At 37.0% G+C, this 26796-nt stretch overlaps 5 protein-coding genes across 7 annotated transcripts; 4 read left to right on the plus strand and 1 right to left on the minus strand.

The window, feature by feature from the left end:
• Nucleotides 1-311: 311 nt before the first annotated feature.
• Nucleotides 312-5685, plus strand: LOC122047260 (4-hydroxy-3-methylbut-2-en-1-yl diphosphate synthase (ferredoxin), chloroplastic-like). The gene is made up of 20 exons (XM_042608423.1): nucleotides 312-498; nucleotides 695-957; nucleotides 1289-1446; nucleotides 1885-1991; nucleotides 2096-2196; nucleotides 2283-2359; nucleotides 2607-2726; nucleotides 2811-3041; nucleotides 3154-3270; nucleotides 3369-3443; nucleotides 3523-3600; nucleotides 3742-3801; nucleotides 3885-3947; nucleotides 4106-4250; nucleotides 4331-4472; nucleotides 4562-4639; nucleotides 4724-4883; nucleotides 4980-5078; nucleotides 5163-5267; nucleotides 5436-5685. The coding sequence occupies exons 2-20, from the start codon at nucleotides 729-731 to the stop codon at nucleotides 5535-5537; spliced, it is 2247 nt and encodes a 748-aa protein (XP_042464357.1). The 5' UTR covers nucleotides 312-498; nucleotides 695-728; the 3' UTR covers nucleotides 5538-5685.
• A 1117-nt stretch (nucleotides 5686-6802) lies between these two features.
• LOC122047263 (protein TRIGALACTOSYLDIACYLGLYCEROL 3, chloroplastic-like) lies at nucleotides 6803-15932 on the plus strand. 3 transcript variants are annotated; one of them, XM_042608426.1, is made up of 14 exons: nucleotides 6803-7147; nucleotides 8040-8168; nucleotides 8548-8643; nucleotides 8800-8877; nucleotides 9872-9933; nucleotides 10015-10090; nucleotides 10387-10494; nucleotides 10728-10903; nucleotides 10982-11066; nucleotides 11261-11332; nucleotides 11582-12488; nucleotides 14083-14470; nucleotides 15063-15298; nucleotides 15676-15932. In XM_042608426.1, the coding sequence occupies exons 1-10, from the start codon at nucleotides 6968-6970 to the stop codon at nucleotides 11297-11299; spliced, it is 1029 nt and encodes a 342-aa protein (XP_042464360.1). In that variant the 5' UTR covers nucleotides 6803-6967; the 3' UTR covers nucleotides 11300-11332; nucleotides 11582-12488; nucleotides 14083-14470; nucleotides 15063-15298; nucleotides 15676-15932. The 3 variants fall into 3 exon arrangements, with proteins under 3 accessions (XP_042464360.1, XP_042464362.1, XP_042464359.1); XM_042608428.1 differs by having other exon boundaries at nucleotides 11590-12488; XM_042608425.1 differs by having other exon boundaries at nucleotides 11261-12488.
• Nucleotides 14139-15351, plus strand: LOC122048719. Its single transcript, XM_042610253.1, has 2 exons — nucleotides 14139-14470; nucleotides 15063-15351. The coding sequence occupies exons 1-2, from the start codon at nucleotides 14139-14141 to the stop codon at nucleotides 15349-15351; spliced, it is 621 nt and encodes a 206-aa protein (XP_042466187.1).
• Nucleotides 15933-18982: 3050 nt separating the features above from the next.
• On the plus strand, nucleotides 18983-20161 carry LOC122049555 (GATA transcription factor 1-like). The gene is made up of 2 exons (XM_042610922.1): nucleotides 18983-19277; nucleotides 19347-20161. The coding sequence occupies exons 1-2, from the start codon at nucleotides 19080-19082 to the stop codon at nucleotides 20061-20063; spliced, it is 915 nt and encodes a 304-aa protein (XP_042466856.1). The 5' UTR covers nucleotides 18983-19079; the 3' UTR covers nucleotides 20064-20161.
• A 445-nt stretch (nucleotides 20162-20606) lies between these two features.
• On the minus strand, nucleotides 20607-26570 carry LOC122047265 (dolichyl-diphosphooligosaccharide--protein glycosyltransferase subunit 1B-like). The gene is made up of 8 exons (XM_042608429.1): nucleotides 26397-26570; nucleotides 26190-26234; nucleotides 25410-26041; nucleotides 24395-24536; nucleotides 23737-23916; nucleotides 22061-22129; nucleotides 21105-21194; nucleotides 20607-20971 (listed from the first exon to the last, which is right to left on the minus strand). Exons 1-8 carry the CDS (start codon nucleotides 26520-26522, stop codon nucleotides 20831-20833), a joined length of 1425 nt encoding a protein of 474 aa, XP_042464363.1. The 5' UTR covers nucleotides 26523-26570; the 3' UTR covers nucleotides 20607-20830.
• Nucleotides 26571-26796: the final 226 nt, after the last annotated feature.

The raw sequence follows: 26796 nt of genomic DNA on the forward strand, positions 1-26796 counted from the left end.
GCCCGGCGGCGGCGCCACCGTTCGCCGGAGGGAGTGTCGATGAAGAAGAACGTTGGGTCACATAAGACTCCGGGTCGTCTTTTTTCTCCACGTCACGATTCAATTTCTTTGTTTTTATTGCCGGAAGAGCTACGCTGCTGCTTCGTCCGAGTCAAACTTCGGGTGCTGAGTCGATTGAACGTGAGTCGTCAGATCTAGTCCCGTAACCAGGCGGCCGCTGTGAAGACAACGTTGACGGCTTGACATTGACCTTGAGGCGATGGGAAGCAAATCAATTTTATATCTTCGTGCCGGAATCCCTACGGCGTTCGATTCGTGCTGGTGGACCAGTTTGGGGGTATAAGAACGCGGCTGTCGTAACAATCGACCGAACTCCAACTCAAGCGCGTCTGCAGCTGCAGCAGCAAGAAGAGGAAGAGGAGGAAGGAAGGCGACCGCAAGGAGGAAGCTCTCGTACTCGGTCCGCCTCCTCTGCGTGATCCTTCTCCCTTGGAATTGGTGAGAAACACCTTGAGTTCTTCTCCTCTCCTTCCTTCCTCGGAACTGCTTTTGCTCTTCAGACATTCTCTATGTTCGCCTAGGTTTTCTTAGCTTATTGATGGTCGCTCAGATCAAAAAGGAACTTTCCCCCCTGGAATTTGGGCTAGACAAAAATCAACAAAATCTTTGTTTGCTAATAAAATTCTCGTCGCAGGTTTGAGAAGGTGGGGAGAGAGGTGTCTGGGATCATGGCCACCGGAACTGTTCCTTCATCAATGGCTGCCATGACTGGTCTGCGCACTGTGGACCGCAGCCTTGGCTTCGTGAAGAGCGTAGACTTCACAAGGATTGCTTATGCTCCTGAACAACAAAGAATGAAGCCTCGGAAAAGAATCGCTTCTGTGGTTAGAAATTCTTCAAAATCTGGCTCTGACATTGTAGAACTGGAGCCTGCCTCAGAAGGAAGTCCTCTTCTAGGTACAAATTTGTCCCTCTAATACATGTATAAAAGACTTATGTTGGTCCGGTAGCGTCTGCCACCATCCCAACACAATCGATACATGGAGCATCAAATTTTCATTTCATGTTAATGTAGCCTAGGATTTGGCCCCCTTTTTGTTTTCGTGGTGGGTTTAATCTTTATTCTGTTGGTGGAATAGCTGATTTTTTATCTACAAAATGAACTAATATTTACCCATTATCAATCTGAGATATGTAAATATGGTACTTAAATGCTAGATGGAAGTATAAAATGCAATTACACCACTAGTGAAAGACTTAATTTGTGTTTGTTTTTTCATCTCTCTAGTTCCCCGGCGAAAGTATTGTGAATCTGTACACAAGACTGTCAGGAGAAAGACTCGAACTGTGATGGTTGGGAACGTAGCCCTTGGTAGTGAGCATCCCATACGAGTTCAGACTATGACCACTTCAGACACCAAAGATGTTGACAAGACTGTTGAGGAGGTTCGCATACATAATTTTGTGTTCTTGAACAATAATTTAGCAATTTTACAGTTTACTGATCATTTCTTTTCTATGCATTAATTATGAATCTGCAGTATTAAATTTTCAAGGATAGGCTTATCTGTAGATTGTTCAAACTAACAATTGATTGAGTGATGATAGTTTTTAGATTCTTTTATCTCTTGACTTTCAATTAAACCTAAGCAATCATGAAGCATTCTTATGCGCTTTGGCTTTTAAATGGCCTAAAAGGAGGTAGTTGAAGTCTAAAAAATTAGTACCTCCCTATGCAAATGTGAAACAGTATCAATGTGGTTAAGATCAAAGCGAAAATTGTCATAGTGGTCCTTTTACTTTCTTTCTAAGTTCTCTTAAGGCTTTCTACTAGATGCTTTTCTCCGTATAGTGTTTTTGAAACTAATTATGTTCTCTTGCCAGGTTATGAGAATTGCAGATAGAGGAGCTGATTTGGTTCGAATTACAGTTCAAGGGAGAAAAGAGGCGGATTCTTGTTTTGAAATTAAGAACAAACTTGTCCAAAACAAGTAGGTCTTGTATTTTTAACTTTGCTGCATTGTGTGACAAATGTACAATGTTTAGAAAATCTTCTCATATTAGTATATTCATTTTGGTATATGATGAAACCCAGTTACAATATTCCTCTTGTGGCGGACATTCATTTCGCTCCTGCAATTGCGTTGAGAGTAGCTGAATGTTTCGATAAGATCCGAGTCAACCCTGGAAATTTTGGTCAGTCATTCTACAGCTTTTTTTTTTTACTTTGAAGAATAAAATTACTGTTAATTTGAAACAATACTGAAACTCTTTCTTTGCAGCTGATAGGCGAGCCCAGTTTGAGCAGTTAGAGTATACTGATGATGAATATCAAAAAGAGATTGAGCATATTGAAAAGGTTCAAAATATTGCCACTTATAGTCTATTTTGAATCCGATTCAAAGTCGAAACATGATTTTTTTTTCTTTAATAACATTTTCTAGTTGAAATCCTTTTGATACTACTGAATCCTACTATACAGAGAAATTATTTCTTATATGTATCTGTAGGATCTTATCATAGTATTGGTGCTATTTTATAATTGACATATTCTTTATGCAATAGTTTCACTAGTCAGTTCATCATACATTCGTCTTACTGGTCAGGTCTTCACTCCATTGGTTGAGAAGTGTAAGCAATATGGACGAGCAATCCGAATTGGGACAAACCATGGAAGTCTTTCTGATCGTATTATGAGCTACTATGGAGATTCTCCAAGAGGAATGGTTAGCATTCTTGTTTGCGAGAGCTAAACATTAAATATTGTTCTCCAGAAAAATTTATGCTGAAAATATCTGTTTCTGCGATAGGTTGAATCTGCCTTTGAATTTGCAAGGATATGCCGGAAGCTAGATTTCCATAATTTTGTCTTCTCAATGAAAGCGAGTAACCCGGTTATCATGGTTCAAGCCTATCGGTTGCTTGTTGCGGAGATGTATGCTCAAGGTTGGGATTATCCTCTCCACTTAGGAGTTACTGAAGCTGGAGAGGGAGAAGATGGAAGGATGAAATCTGCAATCGGTATTGGCACGCTTCTTCAGGTCTGTACTTTTCGAGCACCTTTTTTCCAGAATGCACTTGTGTTTTGTCAAGAAGATTGTTATTTGATTGGTGAAACTGATATGCTCTAACATCTGTAACATTATTCAACAGGATGGTTTGGGTGACACAATCAGGGTGTCCCTGACAGAACCACCAGAGAAAGAAATTGATCCTTGTAAACGGTTGGCTAACCTCGGCATGCAAGCTTCAAATCTTCAGAAAGGAACTGTATGTCTTGTTTCGTCTACCATTTTCTACGAGTTTTTGTATGCCCACTTTTTTTTTTGCACTAAAAACCTAACTTGTACTTCTCAAAAAAACTTTAGGCACCTTTTGAGGAGAAACATAGAAGGTGTTTCGACTTCCAGCGTAGAACTGGTCAACTTCCAGTGCAGAAAGAGGTTGGTTAGTTTTTTTTTTTTGGTGCATTCCATAAACATCGATAGGAAGACTTCTAACCTTTGCCAACCCTTTTTATAGGGTGAAGAAGTGGACTACCGTGGTGTTCTTCATCGTGATGGTTCAGTTCTTATGCCAGTGTCCTTGGACATGCTTAAGGTAGACATTTTAATGTCATGCAAATTCAATTCTTAATTTGATTTATCTTCTTGATCTCTTAATACGTTAATCTTGAAATTCCAATTGTTTTATTGGCATCCATATCGCCCCTTCATCACATGTTGCTGTTTCTTTTGCCAGACTCCAGAACTTCTTTACAAGTCCCTTGCAGCAAAACTTGTGGTTGGAATGCCTTTCAAGGTTTGTAGTTCCGTATCACAAATGCTACGCTCGAAACCAGTATAACAGCAACTGCAAGTACCTTGACCTTTCGATATTTTCAGGACCTGGCAACTGTGGACTCTATTCTTCTACGAGAACTTCCTCCTTTAGAAGACGCTGAAGCTGTAAGCACACCTTATTATTCTCTTAAACATGAAAGCTAGAAGATTTAAGTTATATATTTTTCAGAATTGAATCGCCAAAGACTTGTTTTCGATGAATGTAAATACGAAAAATGAATAAGATCAATGGGGACTGACTCATGTTTGTTATCTTTGCCCAGAGGTTGGCTCTCAAAAGGTTGATTGACATAAGCATGGGTGTTATAGTTCCACTATCTGAACAACTTGAGAAACCACTTCCTAATGCAATTGTCCTTGTTAATCTCGATGAACTTTCCACTGGTGCTAACAAGCTTTTGCCGAGAGGTGACATAGATTGTCATTCAACTCTCTTTTGATCCTTTGTTACAAATCTGTACTAATTCAATGATCGTGCTTGTTTTTAGGTGCTCGACTGGCTGTAACTGTTCGTGGGGACGAACCATATGAAGTACTAGACATCATCAAGAATGTCGATAATATCACAATGTTGCTACATGATGCCCCATTGAGTGAAGAAAAGCTCAGCCGAGTTCATGCTGCTAGGAGGTAAATGATCATAGCAACTATATTGTTATTACTCTCAAGCCGATTGGTACATCCTTCGGCACTTATATGAATTTCTTTACTGCTTTCAGGTTGTTTGAGTATCTAGAAGAAAATTCACTTAACTTCCCTGTTATCCACCATATCCAATATCCCAAAGGGATTCACAGGTAAGATTGTGATCTCGATAAGACTCATTGAATGTTCGAAGTGAAAATGGTTGTTCATTCGCACTCTTGTCCTGCAATTGGCAGAGACGATTTGGTGATTACGGCTGGGAGCAATGCTGGTTCCCTCTTAGTCGATGGGCTCGGAGATGGTATCCTACTCGAGGCCCCTGAGCAGGATTTTGAGTTCCTAAGGAATACTTCCTTTAACTTACTTCAAGGTTGCAGAATGCGCAACACGAAAACTGTAAGCAACCCATACATATCTTCTATTACTTTTAATCGAAATGAAACTAGTTCCACATTTTGTTATTTCTCATCTAATCTTGCAACTACATTGCAGGAGTACGTGTCTTGCCCATCTTGTGGACGGACACTCTTCGATCTTCAAGATATAAGCGCTGAGATCAGGTCAAAGACTTCACATCTCCCTGGTGTTTCGGTAACTCTCTTCCCGCCACTGGCATTGTTCTACCAGTCCAATTAGGCATCTTCAGAACTGACACTTCACTCAACTCCTTTGCAGATTGCAATCATGGGTTGCATTGTGAACGGGCCAGGCGAGATGGCGGATGCAGATTTCGGTTATGTTGGTGGTACTCCGGGGAAGATCGACCTTTACGTCGGCAAGGTAATATCTGTCTTCTTGCCATTTTCATGCTTTTAGGATCCATATAATGGATCTCACATTGTATTTTGTAGACTAATATGCGATTTTTAGAATTAGCATTGGAAAAGTTTAGGAATTTCTTCGACTAAATTCAGTATCATGATTCTTGTTTCCCTTTTTGTTTATCAGAATGTGCTGAAGAGAGGTATCGCGATGGAGGAAGCTACTGATGCTCTGATTCAGCTCATAAAGGACCACGGCCGATGGGTCGACCCACCAGCTGAAGAGTAGATAAATAATCGCAAGATTAAGCTCTCTTCTTGTTTTTTTGTATTTGTCTAAAACTAAAATATTAATAACATAATTTACTTGTTGGGAGATGAATTCATTGTATTATGAGTGAATCAGAGAGAATATTAATAAGGCAATATTTTGCTCATATATTAGAATTATTCTCTTTATATATGATAATACCTCCAGCACATGGAACACGTGCTTGCTTCTCTCATCCTCATCCACATAGGACACCATAAGATTTTCATCGAACAGTCAATATCGAATTCTAAGCGAATTGGTTGGCTGAAAAGAGATCCGTTGTGGAATTTACATCTCTACTTCGTCCTACTATAGAATTATTGAATGAGTTCCAATGAATGTGGAAGCCTGTAGATTATCTCATCCCCTATATATTCTAATGTTGTTGAGTGAAATCTCTCGTAATTAATTCATCTCTATTTAATCAGGTTATCACCCTTTTGCACTAAATTATACCCAAATGGAAGGTTGAGATTATGGAATTAGATAATTTCCTAGAAGGCCTACTTAACTTTTTAGATTTCTAAAAAGGCACATCGTATTTGGATTTTTATTAAAAGACTCACTTAATTCTCTGAACTTTTGGAATATACTTTCCATTTATTTGAGGCTTAAATTAAAATAAAAAAAATAGTTTTTCTTATTTAAATCAAATCAAAATAAATATTTCATCAAGAAGTTTTATATAAAAATCATTGATGACATTAAAAACTTTATGTGATTAAATTCATAATGATCTCTTAAATTTATCCATAATTTTAGTTTTTATTTTGATTTTTTTTTTAAAATACGGTTAATAAAAAATGAAATAATAAAATTGATCTCTTAATTTTATTTCACTTTTATTTATTTTCTTATAGTTAGGTATTAAATAAACATATTTTTTATAATTTATTATTAATCACCTTTTTAATTTTTTATTAAAAAATTCTAAAATTAAATCACATAAAGCAACGCGTCTTAAAGCGAAAAAATTATTATGAATTTAATCACATAATTGTTTTTTTTTAAATAGAATTTTAATGTTATTGATCATTTCTATATGAAACACTTTGATAAAATAGTTAAAATTTTAGTTTTCTTATTTTTAGTTCAATTTGATTCGATTTAATTAATAAAAATTAATTTTTTATTTTAATTTGGGATTGAAATATCCCTGCCCCTCTCTCTTTCCATCTAACATCAACCCGACACGGCTCTTAAAGCAACGGGTCTTCAATCTGACCGTCCACCTTCCTTCGCTTCGTCGTAGATCTTCCCTTTCGTCTTTCCATCTGCGGCCGTAGGCGAACTGGCGAAACCGTTGGCCTCAAAACCCCAATCCACCCACCCCGCCTGCCACCGCCCGGCAATGGCTTTACTGTAAGGATCTCATCTCCTCCTCAATTCCCAGATCGGATTCGGCCATGTCGAGCTCCACCGCGGCTAACTCATGGACTCCTCTTTTGTCGGTGGGGCGGCAGAGATCTGTTTGCGCCAGGGCGAAGTTATCCGGATCTCTGTGGAAGGCTCGTAGGCGGATCGCCTGCGGTTGCAGCGCTCCTCCATGGAATTCGAGGAACGGCCATCCGACCGCTGAAAGCTCCGTGAGTTCGTCAATCTAAATCAGTGGCATCCATTAGTTGTTTTTTTTTTCTTTTGCTATTTGTTGTTTTGGGATGAATAACGAGTTTCTATATCGAATTCTTCTCTTTGGAAATTGGGTATCGAGCAATAAAGGGCATGTGCTTGCCCTTTTGCAATAAAGGAGACATCTTGCCAACAAGAGAATACAGAGTTTTACATGAAACTTACCCTTGGCTTATGATTAAAAATTCTGTTAAAAAAATCTTTTAGCTAGTTTGGCAAAAATGATGAACCAAAAAAAAAAAAATTGTATGATAGACATGTCTATTTGTGTCTTCATTATTGTATAATAGCATTTTTCATGCTAGTCTATGTTATTGAAACATCATCCTGGGTCTAATATTACCGGCTTGAAGTAGTAAAGACTAATTAAGGATGCCATGCCTGCTTGTTAAACTTGAAATTGTCATAGCTCATAACACTAGGGATAATAGTACAGAGAAATTTATATAGTAAGGGGGATGCACAATAGATTGAGCAATAAGATGAGTTAAGAAAATAGGATTTGTGGGCTTTCTTCTTAAAAATTAAAATATCTGAAGTATATAATGTTTGAAATGTCAGTTTAAAGCTTTTCCGGTTATTCTTTCTGATTCTAGCTACTTTTTTTTTGGAACAAAGGTAGAATTTGTCAACTTTTGGACTCTGAAACTGGAATCTTCATATTTAATAGCAATATTTGTGTCAATAAACTAGATTTCTCAGTCTGAATATTTTGTTGCATGTCTAGTTGTTGTACTAAAATGTAAAATCTGAAACTTGTGATGGAAATATTCTATAGTGCTTATGCTGTTAAATAGATGCTAGTCTCAACTTCTATTATTCTGATCAGTTACATGATTTTCATGTCAGACTTCATCATTATCAGAGAAGTTAGGAATGGATAAACAGGGAATTGAAGAATCCAATGTCCTCATTGAGTGTAGAGATGTTCATAAATCTTTTGGCGATAAACGAATACTAGAAGGAGTTAACTTCAAGGTAAAATTACGTTCTTAATGTGCTGCATTCATCTCTGAGTATACCTTAATGTTCAATGCAAATGGTTTTTACCAATATAAACTTGTATTATAAATTAAAATATTGTTTATAAGTTTCCAGAAGTTCTTATGATCACCTAGTATTTTGCTTTACTTGTTTTATCAAAATTGTATCTCATTTGATAATATACTGAAAATGGATCTTATACACACTTACCTGTAGCTTCCACGGAGTTCAGTCTGTGACTATAAATTATTATTATTTTACGAATGTCACATATGTTATTATTTTACGAACAGTTTTGAATCTTCAATTGGAGTCTTGTTTATGCCAGGTGCACACTTCTCGAACCTTAGTTGTTGTTTTTTTACTTGTTCAGATTAGACATGGAGAAGCTGTTGGGATAATTGGGCCATCAGGAACTGGCAAATCAACAATTCTGAAGATCATGGCTGGTCTTTTATCACCTGACAAGGTATCAGCTATTTATTTTCTTTTATCTATTTTTTTAGTTTCTCAACTTAGATTGGTCAAACAAGTTGTTTTGTTGGTTGTTTTGGATGCTCCACCTGTTAAAATGTAAGCTAGTTGTATTTGTTATTTTACAGATTAGTTCTGTAATGATGTGCAGGGAGAAGTCCTTATATGTGGGAAACAGAGACATGGATTGGTCAGTGACGAAGAGATATCAGGTCTTCGGATTGGCCTGGTAACTCCCTTTTCTGTGATTTGTTGTCTACTCGTAGTGATTAACTTCTCAAAGGATTCGGAAGGCATTATGTATTTGATCAAGCCTGGGCGAGATATAAATTAAGCAACAATTGCTTTCTAAATATCCAAGTCTTTACTGATTGATAATTTAATTTGCAAAGAAGATACAAAGGATTAGTTAATCAGCTAATGAGCAACATCATAGGAGTTCTTATTCCATCAATCAGGGATGTGAAATGGTTCTGAAGGAGGGATTGCATATGATTTGTTTCTGCTGAACTTTATTATTTCACAAAATTTATTCAGATTTATGCCATTCACATTGCAACCAAAACAAATAAAAAATTTTGACAAGACAATCAAAAATGGTTTTAGTTTGACAGTGACACACCTTTTAACATTGATTATTTTTGAAGTAAAAAACTTTTCTTTTTGAGGCTATGCAGATTCAAATTAGTTAACTAATGGAATCTGAAACCTCGTAGGGTCTCAGATCCTTGGATCATTAATTCCATAGTCTATGCTAAATAAAATTTAATTCAGCTTCTTTTTCCAATTTTTGGCATATCTAGTTCTTGGCATTTTATAACACAAAGGTTAATGGTTTAGCCAGTAAAGATCACCAGCAAATGATCTCATAACGTATTACTTAACAAAGCTATTGTGCCTAGTTGTACCATTTTGAATTACTTAACCAAACTTGATCTGATATAGAATTTTAGAAACTGTCCGTATATCTGAAATTTTAACCATAACTTGAGTGGAAATTTATCCTTATTTCGTTGTTCCATTTGGCTGATGAACGATACAATACTTAATTCATTGTAGACGAATAATTATATAAATCATCAAAGAATTACTTTTCTTTTACTGCATTTGTACCTCTGGAAGATATGTGAGAAAACTTAAGTTCATCATTGTGTATTCGTTATTGGTTTCTAGCTTTATGCAATTGATTGGATAAACTAATTTTCTTAACTTTACTGGTGCAGGTTTTCCAGAGTGCAGCGCTTTTTGATTCCCTCACAGTACGTGAAAACGTCGGTTTTCTACTGTAAGGAGTTTCCATTTCTTAAACATTCTACGCATAATATTGGATCCACATTGGCCCTTTCTTAACGCATTAATATGTTAGGTATGAGAACTCACGCATGCCAGTGGATCATATATCAAACCTTGTGACAAAGACTTTGGCAGCAGTTGGTCTGAAGGTAACTTTGCATTTGGGATATTACCAATAGTCCCCGAAGCTTCTCCAACAAGAGTTTCTTTCCCTCCATGTATATTATTGTTTTTGTAGATAATTGAAACTACAAGATTACTTTATTGAAGTATTCATGTACATCTTCTGCCAGCTATATAATGCCAAAATGTCTGTTAGATCTGTATTTTCTTTTTTAATCAACTAATTGTTGCGTAGTGGTTGATTTTTCTGTAGATGCAAAGATTAGAACAATTAGATTATTGTGCTCAAATTATGTTGGTATACTTAAGTGAATTTCTGCAGGGTGTAGAAGACCGTATGCCTTCTGAACTCTCTGGAGGCATGAAAAAGCGTGTAGCCCTGGCTCGATCAATAATTTTTGATGAAACAAAGGAGATAATAGAACCAGAGGTAAGCAAGATGCTTATTGTTTATCTTTATCAATTTATGGACGTTAATAGATGCCACTCTGAGCGACGTCCTCCTAGATTTAATTTATAGCTAAAACATATCAAACAAGTCTGTCAAGCATCCAATCCATTTCTTTAGATATTTAATGCAACCCTTGTAGTCTTCTTCCTAGTTTTGACTAAAGACAACCTATTGAGCGATTCTCTCTTATGTTCTTTGCCCTGTCTTTTTAGGTGCTTTTGTATGATGAACCTACTGCAGGACTCGATCCAATTGCATCGACTGTTGTGGAAGACCTAATTCGTTCAGTGCACAGCACGGGGCAAGATTCCCGGGGACATACGGGAAAGGTAGCATCGTATGTGGTTGTAACGCATCAACACAGTACAATAAGAAGGGCTGTTGATAGGTACTTTGCTCCCTTGTATCCCTTCTTTTGTTTCATTTCATGACTATGTCGAATAACTTGTACATATACATTTGGCAGATTGCTATTTCTTTACGAAGGAAAGGTTGTCTGGGAAGGAATGACTCATGAATTCAACACTACATTGAACCCTATTGTGAGACAGGTCCGGCTTCAAATGCTATTATTTTCTTCAGTATTTTGAACAGGACGTTGGCCCAGTTTAATGGGACAATGGAAACCGGGAGTGCCACCCGTTCCACCGCCAGTCTGGTTTTCGATAACACTGGTTTTCTTTACATTTTCTCATGGTTCTTCCTATGCAAGTTGTTTAAGTTTTGTGTTTCCTTGAAATTGCAGTTTGCATCAGGTAGCTTGGATGGTCCCATCAGATACTGAAGCCTTTCCGAGCCTATTTTCGCACAGAATGAGGTCTAATATTTTGTCTTTTGCTGTTGAAGTTCGATAAGCATGTTCTTAAGCCGGGCTTAGCCTTGAATATTAAATGATAGCAAGGTCTATTTGTTTCGCAAAAAAATAATTTACAATGATTTTTCAGGTAAATTTTCATAGGAAAATCAATTAGTTTCCCTCTTTTAGTTGTGAGATACGAAAAATATTTCCCCCTTTATTTCTTCCCTCCCCCTCTTGATCACAGTTAACCTAATTGCTCTGCTATAGCTGCACAGTATAGAAGAAGGTTACTTGAGAAGGATCATAGCTGAGGTTCATCTGTAAAAGGTATCGACACTCGTATGCTTCAGATAAGAATGCGGTATCGTTACAATCTTCGAAGCATCAACACGTCGGGAAGAAAGTCCTTGAAGTCTTGTTAAAATGTCCTGTGTTTTCTCTAGCAAAAGAATAGAAGTTTCAGAGATATAAACACTAACCCTAACTCGGTACTAATAGCAGCGTAAGTACTAATGCATCACTGATGATTTGGTGCAAATTGTAACTTAATGGGTGCCAAAATAGTTATGGTTGGTCTTTCAGCTTTGACAAAGCTCATGAAACCGAAGAATAAACGCTAACTCAAGCATATGCAAATCGCTAACTCGCCAAGCATAACCTGACCATGGATAATCAGGTTCTTTTCCTATCCCAGCATGTCAGGAGTGTATTAATAAAAGTATTTAAAAAAATGCAAAAAAATATTTTCCTTTTGAAAAAGTATTTAAAAATAAAATAAGTTATTTTTTTATTAAAAAAATTGGGCAGAAGTGCTGGGCCAGCCACACCCGACCCGATAAGATGGCCTTGTTCGGCTTATTCCGGCCTGATTAAAATTGGGCCTTCGTTGGCAAATGACCCGGCCCAATCCAATTCACACCTCTACAGATATTTTTCCCCATACGACAAATTGATAGCCGTTTGATCGTTCCTCTCTTATCCATTTACGCCAGTAGAGCGACGGCGGAGGCCGCCGGAGAAGGGATTGATATCGCCAGTGCGAGGCAGGCAATGACGGCCTCCCTAGGGTTGCCCTCCTTCTCCTCGTCTCCCATTATTTCCTCCTCCTTTCCTCCGCCGAGCCACAAAGCGCTCGCTTTCTTCACTCCCAGAGCTGATCGCACCACCGCAACAGGTATCATTTTAGCATGGAAACCTGCCTTCTTGCTCAAATCCTCGGTTATATTTCCTGTCTTAACGGAATCGTTGTTCGCGATCGATTTGTGATGTGTTCTAGTTAGCTTAATAAAAATTGTTCATTTCATCACTTTAGTTGATTTTCTTGCTTAATTTGTTCTTGTGATTTAATCTCTCGTTTGTTCAAATTTGTTGACATTGCTCATTTGCCTTTATTGCGAAAAATATGATTGGCTTGTATCTGAAGCTTATGTTCTTGCGTCAGTGTGCAATTCTAGATACATAAGGCTTTCGAATTCTTCTTTGGTATGTGGGAGAAGTGACAAATTGTAAACAGTCGCTTTGAGTTAGTAGTATTGATATTGCTCCCTTTGCATTAAGTTGTTGTTTCTTTGGAACTAGATTCTCCACTTTCTTGTGGTGGTGGAACAATATGGCGCCTATGAATGATTTTGCTTTTCCTTTACTTGCTTGTGATATAGGCAACGCCATACAAGTCCTTGTATTCTTCCTTGGCATTTTGGAGGGTGCCTTAAGATGTGGACTTTTGCTTTTTTGAGAGGATAGTCGCAGATATCCTTATTGCTCAATCTTTTTTTTCTAGTGATAGACTGTGAAAGTTGGTTTGATATTGTTCACAATTAATTCAAGATACAGTAATTCACTGAAATTCGCCTAATGTCTGCATTGCCTAGTTAACTCTTGGATGAGAACTTAAAGAAATTACTCACAGGCTGGATGCTCTTGACCAACAAGTAATTATAGCCCTAAAAGATTGCATTGTAGTAGACCTTTATCTTCTCATTCATTTGGGAAAGCTTTTATTATTTGACTCTTTATGAAAACTATGTTCTTGAAACTAACTTTTTGATTTCCCCTTCCCCCTAAAATATTGCCTCATTTTCATAAGATTTAATAATTTTTGTGATCTGACCTACTTTCTAGGTTCCTAGCTAAATGAAATATTTATTTATTTTTTAGCGTTGTACTTATTCCACAATGAAACACCAAATATTTGGAAAAAAAAACATCTATGTCAATATGAAGATCTGTCTTTGTTTCCCAAACTCACTTGCTCATCAATCATTGCTATCTTCACCGGCTTCCATTTCAAGTTGCTTTGGACTAATGCTTCTGAAAAGTTGTATGTTATATGAAGCTTAGCAATAGATTAGGCAACTAGTTACATAACCATGGATTGCAATAATTTATTTTTAAAACAACTTGAGCTTTGGGCGCATTCATATTTCAATTAATCTGAGTTCAACTTGTTTAATTAGCTGAATGTGATGGGTTTGAGAAGGTGTTATTTATCTAAATGAGCTCGAGCATAGTTGTTACCAAGTAGGAACTTGATTTAAGTTGGTACTTGACTAAAACTCAAACTTGAATTCAGAAGCTCTCCCAGGCATGAACTCTTTTCGAGCTTGATTTTAGTTCAGCCTGTTGTCGGGCTTAAGTCTGATTACCTTGTGAGTGATTTGGCTTGTCTGTTGCTCTCTAGTTCAGCATTATACAGATTGTTTTTCCTTTATCACTTTTTTTAATATTTATAAACGTTTCAATATACTCATATATTCACACGGGTCTAGGAACTTGCAGGGCTAGTCAAGCAGTTGACTTGTTTCCAACTATCTGGCCCGACATCATGGTTCGAGATGCGGTGCCAGAGGATTATTGGGGAGTGGCAGATACTCATTGTAGTTGTTTCTTTCCAAATTGTAGGTTCCCCATCAATCTTCTTCTCAGGATCAACCGCTGTGTAAGGTTGCTTTCTGGGTTCCCAGTTCCTCTAGGCAGTATGTGGACGTGTCTTGTTGCTGTTACTGGTAGTCCAGTGAACAATAGCTCATTTATTCAGAGGGATGATCTTGAACCAGAAGACATTGACAGCATTAAGAAAGGATGTGTAGCTGGAATTCTTACAGTTGATACAATGGCTGACTTCCTTCCTAGGAAAGGTCCACTTCTACAAAGAAGGTAATTTTGGTTTCTAATCATCAATTATCTGCATATACCTTCATTGCACTATCCAATCAGATTCACTACAGTTTTACTTGTCTTGCATTATAAATGGATTTGTGCGTCATAAACCTCCCAACAAGACGGCCAAACCACAATGTAAAATGTATAAGTTCATTAGCAACATATTAATCTAAATAAATTCAGGATATTTTTATGATATAGTAGTCTTGCTTTACAGACAGACCTGTGCTTTAGTGTGTCATGACACAGTTCGATAAGATGTTCAAACCAAAATAACATGGTGTGAACTGCTTAAGTTATAAATAGTCTTGCATCACGTATGGATTTGTGTTTGACCGTTGCATAAGATAATTGAACCATAACCATATAATTTAGAATGCTCAAGTTCATTGACTATGCATTGATTCTAATAGCCCTGAACATCAACGCAAGACCATAATTGTATCACGTAGTATTTGCCTGAAATGATGTTAACTGTTGAGAGTGTGTTTGTATTGAATTTGAAGCTAATCTCGCATTACTCTTAATCCATATTCATACCCTCCCTGTTGGAGGATACTGAGCATGCTTCCTTGGTTCTTTGTAGAACAAGAATAGCATACATATCAAATGTTGCGGTTAGGAAGGCGCACAGACGAAAGGGGATTGCCAAGATGCTCATGGTCAATGCAGAGGCCCGAGCCTGGATTTGGGGATGTCGTTCTGTGGCATTGCATTGTGACGTAAACAACTTAGCTGCTATGAGATTATACAAGGAGCAGGGCTACAAGTGCATACAGGTGCCAGCAAATGCAAAATGGCCCAAACCAAGGAGCAAACCAGGTACCCAGTTTAACTTTATGATGAAAATTATAAACCCTAATGCAACCCCTTGATTAGGTTTTACATCTACTACTCCAACTTAATCATATCTATGATATATATACCATCAAACTGCTAAAGGGCTCAACGCAATTGTTGCTTTAGTTCATAATAAAACCAATCATAATGTTGTACAATTGTCTCCTAATCTTCACCTAATTAATTTTAGTATACTTAAAATTGAATTCCCATTGTATAAATTTCATGACACACTTGTGAGGATAATTCTTATACAACAAAGTATAGTTGTAATTCATTAAATCCAGTCAAAATTCGTTGTTTGTGCTTTTGGATTTCCTGGTGAATATTTGATGTCCATTTATAATTTACAAATGCAGATTGATTCAATTCATCATCCAACCATTGACATATCTATTCAGGTTAACTATATGCTTCTTATCCCTCGTTCAGCAAATTCTTTAATTTAGTTTGTTGTCATATCTTTATAGCCTGTGGATGGGTTCACTTGGGTCTGTATCATTTTATTCGTTGCCAGAATACCTTGGACTTTGGTCGCCCCCACCTCATAATCACTTGTCGATTGTCCCTAATCCTTAGACATCAACATTATTGCATCAAAGATGATTTTTTTTCCTTTCATTATTGTATTTTATATATTCTATCAATGGTACAAGTTGTCATGTAGATAGTTGAAACAAAATGACAAGGAGGACACCACCCTCTTCTCAGTGATGTTGAAGTAAGGGGAAAGGAAAGATGGTTGATGGCCCATTCCATTTATTAGAAGCAAGCCCCTAGTTCAAACATGCTTTTCAAAAATTCTTAACTTAGTTTACCCAATGCGCGAAAAAACTCTCATCCAACCGCTAAATTGTTACGTCGTACGCTTAGGTTAAAGTTGTGCCAAAATTGACCTAAATAACGCTGACTAGTATGTGAGGGTTGCGCCGAAGATATTTGAATAAGAGGCTTAGTTATGTTCTTATTCTAAATTACCTATATAGACTACAAATCTACAAACAAATAAAGTTTAAAATACCTTTAAATCCAACACTTTTATGAAGTGAATCGATTTGTAGAATGCTTAAATATATTTTTAACTTTGGCGTAATTTATATCAGGAACATGAACATTAAAATCCAACACCTCCGATATTAATTCCTCTTCCTTCCCATTGTGATCTTGTGTCGGTCACCGACGGCTCTCACTTTATAGAACTCAATTCTTTAATTGTATAAATAAAAGCTTTTTTTTAAAAAAAAAAAAAATCAGATTGGATCTTAGATTCTCTTTAGGTAATTATTTATTTATTTAATGTTTTCAGATACCCCCTTGGAGTTTTTAAATTAGCTAACTAGCCTTCATAGTTTCAAAATCATTAACACTGTGTTGGCATTTTATAAGATGAAGTAAACTTTGAGAAGCCAAATGAAAATGTTTTTTTTTTTTGAAATTTTATTCTATTTTGTTGTGATATTAAATTTAAAGTCAGAATTTTGAATGTGGTGCACAACAAAATGGTTGGTGGATCAATCAAGAAATGATTGAAGACAGCTCTCCATGTTTGATGTGTGGAATGCCACCCCATTGCGACTTACGGACGGTAGCAAGGAGACCTTTTGTTCGAGAAGAAAAGGAAAAATTTTACGACTCGTTTTTTTTGTCTCCGAGTCAAATCAATAAACTTAAGGGGTAAAAATTTTAGTAAAAAGAAGCGCAAATGACCTTTATCAATGAGTCGAATTCGTCGGCATAATGCTAATAGTGAATTGAAGTCACCGGCAAGGTTGTAGTTTCTTTTCAATAAGAGGTCTTACTAAGGTTAAGATAAACTTTTGAAATGAGTGTTCAAGTTTGGCTTGGTTTATTTTTTATGAGTTTGAGTTTGGTTCGTTTAGATGTTATCAAGCTCTCAATACAAACTTGGTTTGAGTTTGGTTCGAGCTTGGTTCGTTTAGATGTTATCAAGCTCTCAATTCAAATTTGTTTGATTGAAAAAGTTTTATTAATGAATATGGTTCGTGAATATTATTCACGAACATTGTTCACGAACGTTAACGAGTTAAACACATATATGTTCAAGCTTATTTATTTAGCTTAACGAGTTATTCAAGTTTATTTATTTAATTAATCTTATGTATATTGAACAAATATAAATAAATTTTTATTAAGTTGAATGTTAAATTTATTTATGAATATTTGGTTCATTTGCAATCCTAATGAAAATGAGTTGTTTGATTTGGTAGAATGAAAAGATTAAAGGAATTAATGATCCACCAAACAAAGTGATTAAGGCTTGATGCATAAGCATTGTCATGTGGTCACGTGAGCCAAGTCGCATTATTCATTGTGCCCTGTCCACCCTCCCTCATCACATGGCAGACATCATCATCCATGTGGACTCGCACATGACCTGCTCATACATCTAAACCCCATCAGTAAATATTAATTAATTAATTAATTAATTAATAATTGTCTAGGGCCAGCTAACAATACGTAAACGAGATGAACGTTCGATTCGATTAGGAAATCTGATCGAATTGACTTTTAGTTCACAAGTCAAATCGTTGCCTACAACTGCTCTCCAACTAATTAAATTTTACTGGAATTTCTCAAAATGAAGCACAATTTCCACCGTACTAATTTAATCGATTAAAGCAAATATTATTATCATTATTATAAAAAATTGCAATGATGCTATTGCACGTCTCAACTATTTGTTAGCTGGATTACACTTGAAATTTTCATCGTACAATTTTTTTTACAAATATAAAATTATTTTATTTTTTAGCCATCTGTGAACGCTGCTATAAAAAAAATAATAAAAAAATAAATTTTAAATATAAAAAATAAACATGAATAAATAGACAGTAGAATTCATAAATAATGAATATTAAAATGAATACATTTTAATAAAAGGAAATTATTAATATAATAAATACGTGGCATATTGTTTTTAAACAGAGACGTTCAAATTAAGAGACAGGATCTCCTGGATCATTTTTTGTAGTCTAGAGGATGTGTCATTCATATTTACGATCGGATTACGATCTGATCGTAAATGATTGCGATCTCTTCTTGGGTTCACCGTCCCTATTATGTTATAATTTTTGTTCGGAATGAACGATCGGAAGTCGTCCGAAGGACATTCTCGCTCAGCGCCCAGTAACCTGACCACTTATCCACCACCGGAGACCTCTGGACGATTTCCGATCGTCCGTTCCGAACAAAAATTATAACTTGATGGGGACGATGAATCCAAAAAGAGATTACAATAATTTTAGATCGGATCATGATCATGATCCGATCATAAATACGAATAATATATCCTTTAAATTATAAAAAAATGGGTCAAGAGATATGGACTCTCAAGTATTTAATTAAATACGAATACACAGATGCATTTAAATAAAAGGATAAAAAGTTTCTCACGGATAGAATCAATTTAAAATTTAGATAAACTAATATTCAGTCGACGTATAATTAAAACATGTGATATTATTTTGATAAAATAGCAATACGAGTGGATGGATAGAGATAAAATAATAATAGTTTGATTTTTTTTTAAAAAAGTATTATTTTAAAATGATATTTACTTTTTGGAGGTGAAATGTGTTTCTCAGTAATTGAATGCATACGTGTCCCGAGTAAGGGAACGCCGCCACGTCAGCGGGGCCGAATCTTTCAATCTCGGTCGTCGTCCCCGACACCCCGAGCAGCTATTAATTCCCTCCCCTGTTTCACCTCTGCTCAGCTTTGACGACGAATCCTGAGGAACAAGATGAGCGATTTCTACTACGAGATCGACGACCTGCTCGATTTCCTCAACGAGGAGGACGAGGAGAATGCGTTAGTAATGGTGAAGAAGCCCTGCAATGAAACAGGGGCTTTCCTTCTCCCTCCCCTAACTCCTCCTCCGGCCGCCTCTCCAGGCGGCGGCGGAGACCACTACCTTGAGTGCTCTAGTAACCAAAAACAAGTACGCTTCTTAGTTCTTCCATTCTATGTGACATTTGAGGTGTACTAATTGTGGATTTACCTTTAATAGTTTGATGAGAAATTGGATTACTCGACGCCGGCGTTCCTCGACGAGTGCGATTCCTTTCTGGTCGACGTTCCACCCCCGAGCGCCGCCAGCGGCGCCGCCAATATCGATGCTTTCGTGCGAGACTCGAGTCCGATCTCCGTTCTCGAACCGGCCGCCAATTCCAGTGGGGATTCGTCTTCTTCTTCGTCGTCGTCGTCTCAATCTTCGACTTCGGCTTCCCAGTCCTGCGGCAGGGCGTTTCCCGCCCGCGCGCGCAGCAAGCGCCGCCGCCGCATCCCCGCCGCCTTCTACCTCCCTTCTCCCCCCTCGCATCCCATAAACGAGAGCTTCGGCGCGTCCGACTCCTTCCCTGTTCCGAAGAAGAAGCTAAAGATCATAATAAAGAGCTCGGCGGCCAACGCGGCGACCGGGGCAGAGGAGGAATCGGGTTCGCCGGGGTTGAGGAAATGCACGCACTGCGGGATACAGAAGACGCCGCAGTGGCGAGCCGGGCCGACGGGGCCGAAGACGCTCTGCAACGCCTGCGGCGTCCGCTACAAGACCGGGCGGCTGTTCCCGGAATACCGACCGGCGGCCAGCCCCACCTTCGTGCCCGACCTCCACTCCAACTCACACAAGAAAGTGGTGGAGATGCGGATGAAGGCTTCCTCCACGGTCGTCGGCGCCGGCCACGACGACGGCTGCGACCTCCTCCAGCTTATTCGCCGCCCGCATTGACGCTATAATTACTATTAAGTACCTTTGTTTTTGGAGGGTGTCCGAAAGGGAAATATTTTTAAGCAATTTATGCGTTATCAATTATCACTTTATTATCATTATTATTTTCATTAAGTTTATATGTAGGGAGTTAGGGCATAGCGATTATTTAATTAAGTAGGCAATGTTTTTTTTTACCTAATTATGAAGATAAACTTCTTTTGATTCGAATAAATTTTGAAACTATATATATAATAAATATCCTTATGGAGATGATCTACCAGATAAAAAATCCTGAAATGAAACAAAAAACTATCATCCTAAGATTTGTTGTTGGCTTTAACTAGAGATGATCTACCAGATAAAAAATCTTGAAATGAAACAAAAAACTATCATCCTAAGATTTGTTGTTGGCTTTAACTAAACACCTTGTTAGAAACACAAGTAATGGTTTCACCTAATGACCATCATACTTTTAACTAGTGATTTTCTTAATCCAGGTTAAACAAAAAAAGAGTCATTCATCACGATATTTTAAGAACTTAATCTTGAATAGCTGAAGGATAAAATAAAAAAGACACGAAATTAAATTATTGCTACGATAAAGCAGCAGAATCCAAAATTGTCGGAGCACCCAAAAAAGTACTACAAAGGGGTTTAGATAAAGTGATAATGAATTCTAGAACACTCGCTGAACTAGTAAAAGTTGTTGGGACTCTTTTCTTCTACCTTGAAGCGTTTGGATTATAAATGACAACCTCACATCTAACAATTCGTAACAGTTTATTTTATGAGTTGGTCTTCAATGGCCTCCTGATGGATAGATCGATATGAACGTACGCGATATACGCAACAAAGAATAAGAAAACAGAAGATACCAACATCAAGGGCTCCGCAAGCATGAAGATTGGGTTGAAATCATAATAGACCTGTTGCGCAAAGATAGTTCAAATAAGTATCATCTTTTTTCAGTTTCAGCATGTTGAATAGTTGCTTTCTTAAATTTAAATGTAACCCAATGCGAATGCAATCTAGCACTATGGTGAAAATGAGGAGAATTACCTGGAATGGGTAGTTATGCTCTGGTACAACATTTCTCTTCTGGAGCACCAATGTTGTCCTCCCAACAACATCGAGATATGAATAAGTCATCTGCACAATAACAAAACAATCAGACATTACTCTGATCTGGCATAACAGGCAAGAAACATTTAGCTAAGAACTTTTTTCAATCTTCACTCTAAATAACTAGAGAGATTTGTGCACCATACTCTGTCATGTGGAAATGGTGTGGCCAAAACGAACTATATGCCATGGTAGAGGTCTAGTACGATTTATCTTTTGACTTATGAAAGCCAGTTCGGATACCATGCAGTAGAGATTAATGTTTTTCTATCATAGGTATACCAAGATGATAGCATTCTGTTTCATCTTTGCTAAATATCATTTAACAGAGTTGGCAAAAAAGGGTTGATATGCAAATTGAGTTACCATACCAGCCATTGTAGGCAAAGGTCAAAGATTCATGCAGCCCATACGCATAGTTGAGACAAAGTTTGTTCATTGTTGTGGTATTAACCATGATAGTCACTTCAACAAAATTGACCGACTCTTTTAAGATGGGCGTGAATTTAAAAGAACATTTCAGTCAGAAATAACTGATCACAACTACAATGATATGTAATAGTAGTTCAAGAAGTTGCAGATTTGGCAAAATTACGAATTACAAGAATGTTTTTACAAGTAGATATTGAATCTATAATCTTGTTAACTAAAAAAAAGAATGTTTCAACTATTCACAAGTTATGTCATGTTAATATCTAATTTCATTCCATCCTGAATACCTAGAACTTAAACTGAGCATATTAGGTGCATTATATCGCATCAGAATCAAGTGGGCAGGAATCTCCATCCATAAAGAAAAGAAAAAAAAATATACTTATCACATGAAAAAGACTTAGTAAATGTTGCATTGCTATTTATTAAGTAAATCACTAATTTTGAGTATAAACATTTACCTCAAGATGTTGATTCACTGGAAAGGGAACTGCAGCTGTAGGATTTCTTGATCCCTCAGGAAGAATAACCTGAAGCAGAAGACAAGTTTCTTTAACAAAAATTCACCAAATCAAGCCATCTTCTTTATAAGTTTCATAATTGCAAAAGTACAATGCTCAAATAAGATGTGACATTATACTGTTCCTGTAAACAAATATGATATAACAGTAAGAAACCTGATCAAGTACTTCAGCTACAAAACAATCAAGTACCTTGAGTCTCAAACATTAGACACTATGTATTTTGCTTCTCAAACATGCATAAAACACCTGTATCCATACCAAATATTGACTATAACATACTGGTTTTCCTCATAAGCATATATTCTATAGGTGAAAGACGTATCTGAATTAGGAAGTAATAAAAATGATATGCATTTCTAAGTTGCATTTTAGGTAAGTATTCAAATTTAAAAATCATTTTTTTCTATTGTTGTAATTACTTAGTTCTTAAGTTGGCATGACACATGCATAGGTAATTGTACAGGAGAATATAATACGCCTATATGATCCACTAGTATTAGGCTTTGCTTTATGAGGGTTTAAGTTGTGTCCCTGTATCTTAGGTTAGTGAGTGGTGATCACTGGCAGAGTAGTGAAAATTAGTTGGGTAGTAATAGTCATTTTTTGAATTATAGTATCAGTGAAAAGAAATCATGGGAGTATTGGGATACAGTTTGTGCAGGAACAATAATCTGTGTAATGTGAAAACGGGACATCCTGTTAGAGGTGGCAATTATTTTGCTTATTTATCCTTTTCCACTTTTAAGCATGATCATTATATGCTAGGTTGACATATAGGAGTGTCACAAGAGAACGTTAAGTTGATGAACAAATGTCAAACAAAGGGATCAATTTTTCATCAGATGTCTGCTGCTGAAATCCATGGGTCTTCTTTTAAGAAAATTCCATTATTCTCACGCATCTATTATTATTATTTTTATAACTTCTATTCCATTACAAACTAATGACAAGGTAACTTAAGTCAACTATACTGATGGGGCCGACTACAAGAGTAGCAATAGTTGAGGGATCGACCATAAGGGGCGAAGAGCTGAACGAAAGGGAAGAGGCGAAGAGCTGAACGAAAGGGAAGGGTCAGAGTGAATGGCCCAAAGCCCAATGCTAAAAACCCATCAGAAGTATTTTGCAATAAAATACTGCTTCTGTCTTCCGCTGAGGGTAGACCCGATAGGCATATTTCGACCATAAGGGCAGGGCCGTCAATATTTCTAGATCTTTCTAAGTGTGTTTTTTTAACTTATATGAAACTTTCAAAAAGTCGAGTCATGCCTAAAAAACCCATCAGCAGTATTTTATGGCCTTAGCCATTCACGACTGTTGCTTATAAAGGGAGTCTAAAGACGATTATATTTACGACTCAAGATTGCTGACGTTTTTTAGAGGGAGCCATTCACGACTGTTGCTGGTGCTCTGAGGGAAAGAGTCCAAAAGTTGGAGTCAGAAACCCCGTCTTTTTTCACTAAACTGACTTTTCGCAGGTAAATGGTCTTTCAGTTTGAAAGAAAGTGAGAAAGCCTTCATGTTGTGTACTTATAACTTAGTATCCAAGGACAAATTCCAGAATTCTACAGAGTATAGAACTTGCCAAAGCAAAAGAGGACAAGAGGACTTACTTTAACTGTTAGGTCATCAACCACCGTTTCAATCAGAGGGCATCCAAAACTGAAGTTAAGATAACGCCGGCCATCAGATGATTCAAACAGAAAATCTTGCAATGGTAGCCCATAGCCGATAGTGAAAGTGGCCTTCCACCCTCCAAATAATGGGTACCTAGGTTCAATTTCTAGTTCCGACTGAAATCCATAGCAAAATAAGTTAGCTTGAAGATCAAAACATACCATCTCTAACAAGAAAAATTATATCAATTTGAAAATTTTAGAGGCTCAAAGGAGACCACACTCATCGAGGCAACTGAGTAGCAGATGAATTTATCTTAAAAAAAAACATGGCATTCCATCTTTCAAACATGTCGAGTTAAAAAGGAAAGTTTAGTAACTAGTCAAATGTCAGATATCATGAGTTGGCTATCTGGAGCATAGCACTCAGTGGCATCCCAAGACAGTTGATATTTAAACACTAGCAAAGTCAAGCGGTACTGTCAGCAGCACCTATATTGGATATTTATTGTCATCTGATAGGCACTGACACTGAACCTGATATTTCAAGGAATGGAAATCATGCATGAGTGGTGTTCATCACTGTGCAAAGTCGATCTTTAGAGCAAGAGATATTTGCATCAGATTATAGAGAATGCATAATAATTATCAGTACCTTTTGAGAATTAATTCGCAAATGAGATGATGAGATGTTCCCAATATCATCACGGTAGTAGACTGAGTGAACTCTAGGTGGCAACATTGCAAGCAGAGTTTTGAAGGAAGCACTGAGTGATTGCCTAAACTGATAATCAAGCCTACATGGATGTTTAGCATAAGTATCATATACCCAATAGAAATAACCCAAAGCAGCTATTGTTCTCAAAAAAACAATGCAATTTCAAAAGCACTGTTTGATAATTCAACTGGAGCATTCATTAGTTCCTTACTGAGAAATAAAGTAGAGACACAAAACAATAATACATGTATACAACCATATCTAACTCGACAAATGGTGAAGAAATGATTCCAAAAGAAAGCAACATATTAATAAAAAAACTCCTTACATCTTAACATTGCTAAGCCCCTAATATCCTATACAAGAATTAAGTTGATAAGTCATAATATGAAACTTTGGACTAAAGTCACTAAAAGATAGAAAAAAAAAATTGAAATTCAATTTAATTACTTGTATACTTGTATACCAGGAAGAACAACAAAAATATTATTTATTTAATAAGACGACAATGGAGGAACATAATAGAAAAGAAGAAAATATGCATATAATTTTAATGACTTAGAAAATGCTTATAATAGAATCACCAAACAATTATTCTCATGGGGTTTAGAGAAAATAATATTTAGTAATCACATGAAAGTGATACAGGGCATGTATTATAATATAGTAACTAGTGTTAGTGCTACTAGAGATATTTTAAAACAAAAAAATCATGATTAACATAATAGCTATGGACACAACTTTGAGGACTATGATGAACAGGTGTAACTAGAAACAAAGGTTGGACAACATATTCAGATGTAAAATAATATTGGGGAGGAATTCAAGCTTTAGATGATATCTGAAAAATACTCGTTAATCTGTCAAGAACATACAGGAAGTTTCAACAATTTCACATTCATTACTAGAGTCAAGCACAGAGAAATACAATCTTAAAATTTCCTAAACTAACCTTGAAAAAACTCCTTTATGTCGTGCACCAGCATGTTTCAATCTGTAGTGGTCCCTAATCTGAAGGTTTCCCCAGTGTGAAATTTCTATCTCACGCACAAGTTCTTCAACAACAGCAAATGGATTGTTATTCTCAAAGTGTACAATTACTGGAGAGAATGAATATGGCAAACGATCATGGTAAGGTCCATATCTTGTCTCAGAACCAGAACGAGCAGTTGGTTCTACTTTTGTATACGATTCAACCTTACTGCTAGGAGTTTTTATATATACAGTTTGCTCCACAATCGTGTAAGGTGACAGAATAGTTGCACTATCACGGTAGTAAACAAGCTGTGGTTCTGATTGGCTAATCTCAGTTGGAAAGGGCTCGAGGGAATGAGTTAGCACATAAAGTGCTTCCACTGTGGTCGTCTCACCGGATTGCAATGGACTGCGTAACGTAACAGAGTAGAGCTGAGCACCATTAGGTGCATCAGGAGAGGAAACAGGACTCACTGAAAGAGGCACGTAAGTCTTCTTCTTGCGTTTCCCTTCTACGGTGGATGCTTTAAGAATTGCCAAATGTTCAGACTCAGTCGGTGAGAAAGCAATAAGAATTTCAGGAACTTCAGGTGCACCATAGTTTTCCACCTACAGGAGTTCATGGAGACCAATAAAATTTTAATTTTTGGAGGAACACTATCAAGTGCAGCACCATCAGCTCCAGTTAATTAACATTTTGAAGGAATTCCAACATTAGGAGGCAAAAACAAACAGTTCAAATTTACATCTGAAGTACCTTCAAAGTCAAGAAAACCCTTGCGATTGGCGAAGTCAAGTCGATCTGCAATCACCGACCAATGTAAACAATAAAGAGTTAGAACGTTATTGAACATAGCTTTCGCTGCAAAACATGCAGATTAAGAAGAAGAAAGGCAAACAAGGATGAGATAGTCGATCGATCTGTAATCTAATTGAGCTCCCCCGTCGAGAGAAGAGATCTCACCCTTTTCTCCGCGCTGAGGACTCGAATCTCCTGCGTAGAAGAGACAAATTGGAGTAAATGAAAAAAGGAGAGGAGGAGGAGCGGAACGATCGCCATGGCGGCCGCGGATCTCGTTCTCCTTCCCATCCCTTCGACGACGACTCGCCTCGCTCGTCTTTGCTTTCCACTATTTGACACCGGACCGGCTGATCTCGGGCCACGTTCGAAATCGAACCGGGTCTAGAAGCTAAACCCGTTTGTTTTTTTTTCTTTCCATTTTGATTTGATTTAATTTTAATTTAATTTTAATTTTATTTATTTATTATTATTTAAGTGGAGATCCTCTAGAGTAGGGATGAAAATTTATTTCGAATTCAGTAGAGAATCCAATATTAGATCCCAATGGAGTAGGATATTGAAA

This window comes from Zingiber officinale, chromosome 2B, assembly GCF_018446385.1.
Source record: "Zingiber officinale cultivar Zhangliang chromosome 2B, Zo_v1.1, whole genome shotgun sequence".
Lineage (NCBI taxonomy): Eukaryota > Viridiplantae > Streptophyta > Magnoliopsida > Zingiberales > Zingiberaceae > Zingiber > Zingiber officinale.

Coding starts and splice junctions, on each gene's coding strand:
- LOC122047263 (XM_042608425.1), top strand. CDS start 6,968: ATGTCGAGCTCCACCGCGGCTAACTCATGGACTCCTCTTTTGTCGGTG. Junction 10,904..10,981: donor ATAAGAAGGGCTGTTGATAG/GTACTTTGCTCC, acceptor TACATTTGGCAG/ATTGCTATTTCTTTACGAAG. Junction 11,067..11,260: donor TGAACCCTATTGTGAGACAG/GTCCGGCTTCAA, acceptor TTGAAATTGCAG/TTTGCATCAGGTAGCTTGGA.
- LOC122048719 (XM_042610253.1), top strand. CDS start 14,139: ATGGTTCGAGATGCGGTGCCAGAGGATTATTGGGGAGTGGCAGATACT. Junction 14,471..15,062: donor GGTCCACTTCTACAAAGAAG/GTAATTTTGGTT, acceptor GGTTCTTTGTAG/AACAAGAATAGCATACATAT.
- LOC122047265 (XM_042608429.1), bottom strand. CDS start 26,522: ATGGGAAGGAGAACGAGATCCGCGGCCGCCATGGCGATCGTTCCGCTC. Junction 24,537..25,409: donor CATAAAGGAGTTTTTTCAAG/GTTAGTTTAGGA, acceptor ACATCCATGTAG/GCTTGATTATCAGTTTAGGC. Junction 20,972..21,104: donor AGCATAACTACCCATTCCAG/GTAATTCTCCTC, acceptor TTTGCGCAACAG/GTCTATTATGATTTCAACCC.
- LOC122049555 (XM_042610922.1), top strand. CDS start 19,080: ATGAGCGATTTCTACTACGAGATCGACGACCTGCTCGATTTCCTCAAC. Junction 19,278..19,346: donor GCTCTAGTAACCAAAAACAA/GTACGCTTCTTA, acceptor TACCTTTAATAG/TTTGATGAGAAATTGGATTA.
- LOC122047260 (XM_042608423.1), top strand. CDS start 729: ATGGCCACCGGAACTGTTCCTTCATCAATGGCTGCCATGACTGGTCTG. Junction 3,444..3,522: donor AACTTCCAGTGCAGAAAGAG/GTTGGTTAGTTT, acceptor CCCTTTTTATAG/GGTGAAGAAGTGGACTACCG. Junction 4,640..4,723: donor TATCCCAAAGGGATTCACAG/GTAAGATTGTGA, acceptor TGCAATTGGCAG/AGACGATTTGGTGATTACGG.